The sequence below is a fragment of the Sinocyclocheilus anshuiensis genome, unplaced genomic scaffold (genome assembly GCF_001515605.1).
Source record: "Sinocyclocheilus anshuiensis isolate Anshui unplaced genomic scaffold, SAMN03320099.WGS_v1.1 scaffold251, whole genome shotgun sequence".
Classification (NCBI taxonomy): domain Eukaryota; kingdom Metazoa; phylum Chordata; class Actinopteri; order Cypriniformes; family Cyprinidae; genus Sinocyclocheilus; species Sinocyclocheilus anshuiensis.
In genome coordinates, this window is record NW_015549579.1 from 93971 (window position 1) to 103803 (window position 9833).

The 9833-nt window shown below is 34.5% G+C and overlaps 1 protein-coding gene across 2 annotated transcripts in view; it reads left to right on the top strand.

Annotated features, from left to right (window-relative positions):
• LOC107657576 (protein FAM198A-like) overlaps nucleotides 1–7913 on the top strand; it is a 26670-nt gene extending 18757 nt beyond the window's left edge. For both annotated transcript variants that reach the window (XM_016445726.1, XM_016445727.1), the window contains exons 3-5: nucleotides 4280–4402; nucleotides 6129–6232; nucleotides 6537–7913. In XM_016445726.1, coding sequence (XP_016301212.1) covers nucleotides 4280–4402; nucleotides 6129–6232; nucleotides 6537–6741 — 432 coding nt within the window. In that variant the 3' untranslated portion in view covers nucleotides 6742–7913. The remainder of the gene's footprint in view (nucleotides 1–4279; nucleotides 4403–6128; nucleotides 6233–6536) is intronic.
• The last annotated feature ends 1920 nt before the right edge of the window (nucleotides 7914–9833 follow it).

Genomic DNA, 9833 nt, shown 5'->3' on the forward strand with positions numbered 1-9833 from the left:
AGACAACAGAGCAGTGGATTTATTGATTTATTTACTGTATATTGCTGCTGCCACACAGATCTAAAATAAACATGAGATTTATTTCCCAGCTGTTTACCTTCAAAGACATAACTGACTGTTTTTGTTACTCGTGTGTGTTTTTAATGTAAACTTGTGTGTGAATGAGAACTTAGTTTAGTACTCACATGCTGTGTGGTGGCCGCTTTCTGTCAATGTGCTTTGGATGTGTGCACTCAGAAAACGTATATCAGAAGTTTAAACTCATATGGTTTAAAACAGATAATTGAATCGGGTATCTTCCGATCATTCGTTTTTTTTTATTTAATATTGAAATCTGAAAAAGGAAAAAACGGCAAATTTTTCGTTTTTCATTTGTTCAAACAAAACGAAAAATCAAGAATTTGGCTTCATTTTTCGATTTGGGCGGGAATGAAACGCCCCTCTCCGCTGATTGGTCAACCAAACATTTAATAGTCCTAAAAAAAATAAGAGTCCTCCACTTCTATGGATTCTTAACGTGTTTATTTCTACTACATTTTATCTCTTTCTCTTCATCAAACAGCCAGATTAACGAATGGCTTGACACAAACCGTATCGAGGCAGAGCCTAGACAGAGCTTTCTTTTGTGTAGGCATACTACAGGCATATCTCATAAATATTCATTTACTTCGCACCTGCACTCACAACTACCTACTAGCCTACATCTTTGGCACACCGCCTGAATTATTATAGCTAACCACCTATTAAAATATGTGTGGCAAAGCTGCGCGATGCACTGCAGTGTGGGGAAAATGTACTGTAGACAAGCGCAGACCACTATTAATTTATGTGAACATAGGTAGTTTTAGACAATAAACTGAGTTTATTTAATTAATATTGAGTATTGGCCAGCTAACTGATGGCATACAAAATTGTTATTTTCTCTGCCAACTAAACCAAAGTCACAGAACCGTTGTGTGACTGACTCGCAGCAGGCGCATAGAGTGCTGAATCATTCCTGAATGAATCAGTCTTTGAAAAACCCATTATTATAGACAACAATGCAATTACCAATTATTATAGACAGCCGCTTGATTTTATTCTTAAATGAATGAATGAAGCATTTTGAATGAATTGATTGAATAAAAGGCTCCTTTATGAACACAGTGACTTACCGCCACCTAGTGGCGATATTACTTTCATAATTCAAGTATAATTTCATTTTATTCATTTTTCTGTATTAAAAATGTTGTATAAAACATTAATCTCATTTCATTATATATTTGTAATTGCTGTGTAAATGCACGTACAGCCGTCTAATCAGCAATAAACTAAATACATCTAAAAGCATCTTCAGACGCAGGTTCTATATCACTGAATACTGATTTAATTGGTAACAGCCTATTGTCATATTATTCTAATTTATTTGATGTAAGAATTTAACATTAATGATGACATACAAAAGGTAAAATAATAATAATAATAATAAATAAATTAAAAAAACTGAAAATCAGTTGCCCCTTATGGGAAAGTTAATTTCTGACACTGATGACACTGGCTTATTGTTCGAAGTGTTATTTCAGTGTTTGGATATGTTCTTTTAATAACTCAAATGAGTTCACCTTCAAATCATGACGTCAAATTCACCTTCACAATCACTGAAACAAGCACTCTGACGAGCAAATAGTCCCATGCCAGTGGGATAACAACATATGATTTCCTACATTTCTAGAAAGTGCTCTATGAATAAAACTCAAAAAAGACTACACAAAGTCATTTCTTTTCATATCTGTCATATTATTTAAGTTCCCCCTTTGTCTAAAACGCAGCATATTGTCTAACACAAAAGTTATGACTGTATGTTCACATAAATTGATAGTGGTCTGTGCTTCACTACAATACCTTCTCCCTGCACTGCAGTGTGTTGCACAGCTTTGCCACACAGATTTTGATAGTTAGCTATAATAGATCAGGAGGTGTGCCAAAGGACCAAAGGCTCTGCCTCGGTACGGTTTGTGTCAAGCCATTCATTAATCTGGTTGTTTGATGAAGAGAAAGAGATAAAATGTAGTAGAAATAAACATGTTAAGAATCAATAGAAGCGGAGTACCTAATCAGGGTATTTTGTATGCCATCAGTTAGCTGGCCAATACTCAATATTAATTAAATAAACTCTAAAACTACCTATGTTCACATAAATTAATAGTGGTCTGCGCTTGTCGCGCAGTTTTGCCACACATATTTTAATAGGTGGTTAGCTATAATAATTCAGGCGGTGTGCCAAAGATGTAGGCTAGTAGGTAGTTGTGAGTGCAGGTGCGAAGTAAATTAATATTTATGAGATAAACTAATATTTCATGGGTAGGTTGCATAATTTATGCCTAAACAAAAGAAAGCTCTGTCTAGGCTCTGCCTCGATACGGTTTGTGTCAAGCCATTCGTTAATCTGGCTGTTTGATGAAGAGAAAGAGATAAAATGTAGTAGAAATAAACACGTTAAGAATCCATAGAAGCGGTGGACTCTTACTATGTTTTTTTTAGGACTATTATTCGTTTTTGAACGTAAAGACGAAAAATTAAGCCAAATTCTTGATTTTTCATTTTGTTTGAACAAATGAAAAATGAAAAATGTGCCGTTTTTTCATTTTTCAGATTTCAATATTAAATTAAAAAACGAATGACCGGAGGATACCCTGATTTAATTATACACAGTTCTTTCATGATTTAACAGGAGGGGGCAATTAATTTTTCACGTAGGGTCAGGTAGGTTTGGACAGCTTTTTTTTCCCTTAATAAATGAAAACATCATTTAAAAACTACATTTTGTATTTACTTGCATTATCCTTGTGTAATATTAAAATTTGTTTGATGATCTGAATCTTTCCCATGAAACAAAACAGATGTTTTGCAGAATGTTCAAGGTGCTCTTTTCCATACAATAACTAATGCTGATTTACACTTTAAATTTCCTATATAAATAAATCATTCATTCATGTAAGTATGTGGTATTAAAAAATAAAGTATTACTGTAGAGTATATAGTTTATAAAAATTACATGAACACACCAAAATGTATGTTTTTGATTTGAATCTTCCTCTCTACCCTAGTTCTCAAATCGCTTTTGCACTTGCATCTTGTCAGATTTAACAAAAAATGAGACAAGCACCATAAAATGTAAAAAGTAAATGATGGCAAAATATTCATCTTCAGTTGTACTGAGATCAGACCCGGTTCACTTTACAGTGTGAAATATAGCAGTGGTGTGTCAGCATGGCCTGTGGAGTTTGAGAGGGAGGGAAGGTGTTCTAACTGGGAATGAGCTGGTAAAACCTATACTTACTGCAGCACAGGATCACATCTCACCTTAACTTCTCACTCACAGTGTGGTCCCAGCACACATAGAAACCAAAGAGGAGTAATGTTGTTAAATGTTATGAGAAAAGATCAACCACAATATTACCACTGTAATCTCTTAAGACTCTCTGCACTGCAAGTTTAGTTGCTTGCCTTGATAAAGGAAAATTGAGTTTGAAAACTGTTTATACACTATGGTTAGTGTGTAATCCTGAGTATTTAGGTTTCGCAATTTTACACTGTACATTGCATTCATATTCTTATTTACATATTTATGAGGTCAATAACACTGATTATACAAGTATAGTGTGAGATGTAAATATATAACCACTATGTAACATTGCTGGCATGAAACGTACAAGGACAATGGCATAGAGAACCCAATTACAGTTTATTTACAATTGTAAAGACAAGCTAAACTTAATTCTAGACATGAAACAAAACATCAGCATGAATTATGGGCTTGACTGAACAAACAATGACATGGAACAGCTAAATATACTTCAATGCAGAACAAAGTAACAAAATGGGGGCTTAAAAACAAGATTATGGGGTAATCACATGATGTAAACAACTAATGACAAAACGGAACTGCTAAACAAAATAAACATGAACCAATGAGAGAACAGAATTAATAACAAGACAGCGAGACAATGAACCAATAAAAACATGACGTGAGCAATAGAAGGTCACATGATGTGAAACAGGAACCACATGACTAAACCCAAAGTAGAAGACCTGCCATAAAAAACATGACTAGGTCTGAACTGAAATCATGAAACATGTACAAAAGACAAGTTGTTCAAACTAACCTTTCAACATTACCAAGGTTTATACTTTAAGTGGTTTTAAAAGATGTGGTTTGAAAGCCTATTTGTGAATGTCTATTGAATGTCTACTGAATTCAGTTATTTTTTAAACGTGCTTAATTTGTTGTTTTCTCCAGGTGAATGACAGACTAGACCGGTCTTGCTGTGGTTTCAGACCAGACCCATCAGAACTCTGTGTAGAAAACCTGCTGCATGTCAAATGTGGAAACCCAAAGGATTTAAATCTGGTGCACATCCTGGTAAAGGAAATATTGGTGATATTTGTCAGATTATACAATAATAACTTATCAATACTGGACATCCAACATCCTCATTCTAGTTAGTCCAACCATCAGAGTCCATCACATTACCTCCCAGTTGTAGAGAAAAATGGTCCCATATTTTATAGAACTGAAATGGTTTGTTATTAAAAAAAGACATTGATAAGACCAGTACTCCATTTGACTTTGAAGAGAGTAAACATGCAAAATCGATGACACTTTGCCTTCAGTGAAACTTGAAGCAGCTGCTTTTTTTCATCAAGTTGTATTGACTCACCTCATGACAAGGTCACATAGCTGGCAAGTATTCGTTTTCTACAAGTAGAGTGTAGAACATTTTTCCCCTTCATTCTGCTTTCCAATATCAAAAGTAATAACTTTCCAACAGCTCTCAAGATCTATGTGAAGTGAGCTCACACTCAAACTGTGAGTTAGAAACCCAACTAAATTAAGTGATGCAGCTAAAACGAGTCAAGGCAATGAGCTTCCATGGGAGCCTTTAGATTGGTTCTGTTGTCATTATCTGATAGTGTCCAGAGAGCTGGAGAAATGGAGCTCCAATGTGGTTGTGTTTTAGGTTTTTGGAGACAGTCTGCAAAAGTCATCAGTTTTAATATCGCTTGCCCACAAAATCATTCCACAATTTTAGAAATCTCTCACTGTCGCTTAGAAAAAAACCTACAGAGCACACTGCAACCAGTATAATTCATACAGACTCTCTCTTTTGTTAACCCTAACCCTGATATTAAACACGAATGTGAACTGTAAAACAAAAGTTATATTTTATGCCAGTCTGGATTTTCAATAGTAGGCAAGATGTTTCAGTCTTACAAGTCATGACTCATGACTTTTGTACACACTTGTATATACTTTTGGCACAATTATGTGATTGGAAATATAATTCAACAAAATCTGAAAAGAGGTTTAGCATTTGGTATCAGGTGCCAATTTTTTATCTAATGAAATGCAATTCGAAATTTTTTGAAGTGTAACTTAAAGGGTTAGTTTACCCAGAAATGAAAATTCTGTCATACCCTCGTTTTGTTCCAAATCCATAAGGCTTTCGTTCATCTTCAAAACACAAATTAAGGACTTTGTAAACGCCGTCTAAAAGTTGTCTAAAGGGACACGAGACATGGACAGATTTAATTTAACACATTAATTTAGCTCAAATGTGTTTGCTTGACCCAAAGAACCAATGACGTTTGTTTTCGTGTGTCACACAAGCATGCTTGAGCTTCGGCAAGAACCAAAGAGATTTGTACTCATGTGTCAAGCAAGTAGCTGAGCTTCCATTTACTGCATACTGTTTGACGTGTTCTATGTATGTGCTTTGATCAATGTATATATCTGAGTAAATTAAATCTGTTCATCATATAAAATTCTGAGTATCTTTGGAAGAGTTCTATAGATTACTTTTACATGGATTACATGGATTCATTTGGATTACTTTTACAATGTTCTGTATAAACTTTTTTTTATTTAATTTTGACAAAATATCTTCATTAGAGTTTCGAAAATAAACAAAAGTCCTACGCGTTTGAAATGACATGATAAGCTAACTTATGACAGAATTTTCATTTTTGGGTGAACTAACCATTTAAATGTCCAAAAAATCTTCGAAATACTTTAGAACCACTGTACATAATATAAATACACATGAATCTACTCAAAATAAGATGTATATTATAACTTCAATTTATAGGTGCAGAAGACAGAACCATCCAGATTGGTTTTTATTGACAATGCAGGAAGACCTCATCAACCACAAGACAACCTCAACTTTAGACTGGTTGAAGGTATTGATGAGTAAGTATTAGTAAATGTGAATATTTATCCAGACTTATACTATCTATACTATTTTATACTGGTCTAATGGTTAAAAATGTGGACTGTCAACTGTTGTAAATTTGAACCATTACTTCATAACATTGTGCATTTGAATAAAACACTTGTTGACCCAAGTCTATTAGGGTAAAAGTGCCAACTAAATTAGAATTAGACAAATTTATTTACAAATACAAATTTCAGAATAAGGATGCTGTTTTTAAGGAAATAAGACTGATTGATATGTACAAAACAGTTAGCGTAACGTGTATTTGTTGATTGGCAGCTTTCCAGAGCGGGCCGTTTCAGTGCTGCAATCAGGGTGTCTGGAGAAGATGCTCCTTCGTTCCCTGTCTGTAGATCGGGAATTCTGGGTGAGCAGAGGAGAGGCGTCCGGACTCAAATCTATCATCCGGCACATAGAACAAAGAGCCAAGGCCCTCCTGAAGCATATACAAGAAAAGAAACTGCGCCTTAACAGATATCTATAACTCTCCAATGAAGAGATTCCCTTATATTGAAAAAACAAAACAAAAACAATTACTGAATTCTCAGAAGACACAAAAGGTTTATGGAAATTCTTTGCTTTGATTTGAATTGTTCAGACTCATTTATGTCAGTGTCTGAAAGTCTGTTTTGTTGTGCTGTTTAGAAAGTCATGCACAATATGCAAGAAAGCTAAAATGAGAGGAGGCAGTGCATTTACATGGATTTTTGAGTCAATTTCTCTAATCAGGGTTGACAATCCTTGAACTGTGATTAAGTGATGCTCTCAGTGTCTGAGAGAAGACATTCCAGATGGTCATTTGCAAAGCAGGACTCATGCAGAGGCCCATCACTGTGAAGAGACTTGCGCTATGTCCTTACCAGATGCAATACAATAAGATTTCAACAACAAGCAATTTGTCTTTCTATGCTGAATGTTAATGTGCTGTCGACGGCACTCAGTTACAGCCAATTAGAAGATATTTAATATTTAATGTACAGTTATGAGGAGTGGGATCTTGGTCTAATGATATTTCATAGTGGGTGAATTGTCACACAATTAGACACCAAATAATCAACTAAATCTGTCACTTATTTGTTTTGTGGTCACAACTGCATTGGACAAAACCAGCACTTACATGGAAGAAATGAAGCTTTGTCAAGTCTTTCCGTGGTGCATTCAGGAAGAATAACTGCAGCTGTGAATTCGATATGAAGCTAAGCTAATGAAGCTTCTAAACTATTTTTCTTGTACAGTGTCCTTGAAATGGCAAAACAAGAGAATTGTGGTGTACAAGCTAAATCTTTAATGAAGGCTGCTATACTAGAATAGATGCTGAGGACTATGAAACTATGGTGTGGAGTGAAACTGAGCCCTCTCCATGTAACTCCTGCTGGGCTCCTACAGGGAACTCGGTGCCCAAAGGCACAGTTATGCATGAAATTGCTGAGTCTGTATTTGTGGTGTCATATGTAGAGTTGTCATACATGATTCTAGACTTTCGACTCTATCTTATAGGCCACACACTGTACACACACTGCAGTTAAATATGGTTGTCACTCTCTTCTTCTGAGAAACAATAATTTAGAATTGTGGTTCTAAACCTTTTTGGATCCAAGGCCCCTATTGTCAGTAACAATGTTCAAAGGCCCCATGACTTCTGCAGTTTGTGATTTACTGGACAAGAATAAAGATTTATTTATTATTATTATTTTAATATGTTTTGATACCTGATTTCTACCCAATTCCTATCAAATCATCTACCTGATTTACAAATCCAATTTTTACCTGATATTTTTTTCTCTTAATTTCAGAGCTCTGCATAACTAGAATATATTCATTTAAAATGCCCATGCATGCAATTATTCATTTTAATAATTTACATGACTTTTCCAGTAAATCAGGCTACCTTATATATCCAGGTTTATCTAGATAGTGGGAACCCTGCTGCTTCTTTTTCAAAAATCAAACTGAAGAAGAGTTTGAAGAAAAGTTGCTATGGCTAATTTTAATGCTTTTTTTTAACATTTTAAGTCATCTTGAGGTCCCCTTTGGAAGTTTGCTGAGACCCCTTAGTGGGCCTCGGTCCTCTGGTTTACAGTTGCTTATTTAGACAATTCAACCATATTTATATGCAGTCATTATATACTCCCAAAACGTTGTGTGTGCGTGGCCTTTTTGTTGAATAAACTGAATTTCGGTGTTTTGACTGAGTTTTCATCACCCACTCCCACTAGTTTATGCATAATTAAAAAGTCATTATCTTTGGAAATGTATGACTGCAACTTTGGAACATTGATTGTTCTAATTACTTGCTGAATTTGGAATTTTCTCTTGAATAATTGTGCTCATCTAAGATTTATGAGATTTATTTCAAGACTAGTCGAAAAGCTCAATCAAATGAAGAATTACAAGTATCTGACAGCTTATTTATTTTTCATAAATCAACGCTCAAATCACATTTTGTGAGTTTGCACTTTTGAGTTTGTCTTTGTTCGAACACAAATGCAAACTGCAAAATGCAGCTATCATTTCCAGAAATCAAATGAATAAAGAGGAGAAGAGTTTAGAGAGGCTATATCGAGCCCATCTGTTCATGAGTTGATCTCGTCACTTCCTATAAGCCTCATACTGATCACACATTTGGAGATTAGGAGCATGCCGAGGGAGAAAAATAAATGATATCAGCGAAACATTAAATCTCCCTTTCATCCAGTTTAAATTCCCACAGGTCTCATTTACATTTGCCTAATGTGGGCCAGAGACTCCTGCCTGTGTTCTGCTTCCAATTTCACTTCAAAGTACTCTGACTGCTTCTTTTTAAACTTAGGAAGGGAGCTCACCAAACAGATTTGTAACCCCATTGAACATAAGACTTGTTTAGCATAAATGCTGAATGCACAGATACTTTATATCCTTGATTAACTGTATAATATTTAAAAACTGCAGTAAATTTTAGTATATTGTAGTGCTGGACAACAATTAATCACGATTAATCACATCCAAAATAAACGTTTTTGTGTACATAATATATGTGTACACACATGCATGAATATATTTAAGAAAAATATGTTATGTTTATATATTAAATATGTTTATATAATATACATTTTATATAATATAAATATTTTCTAAATATATACCGTATGTGTGTGTCTTTATATATACATAATAAATATACACAGTACACACACATACTTTATGTACACAAACACTTTTATTTTGGATGCGATTAATCGCGATTAATTTGAAAGATGGGTAAAACATAAGTACTTGTAGCCTCATAAGGGAGAACATCACTGGCTTTTAACTATGTACAAACAAAACATCACTCTAAAATCCTCAGAAATTCACATTTTTGTGTAAAGGATGAAAGTATAGCATTTCATCTCTGCAATTAACAAATAAATGAATGATTAATTTCCTTAAAGAACATTTGCTTCATCAGAATGACTGCACAGTACTGTGCTACTTCAATTAATAAATCCCTACCATAATAATTAAAGCCTGTCTGTTAAAGGGGTCCTATTATGCTCTTTTACAAAGTCTTGATTTTGTTTTGGGGGTGTACTAGAACAGGCTCTCATACTAGGTTGT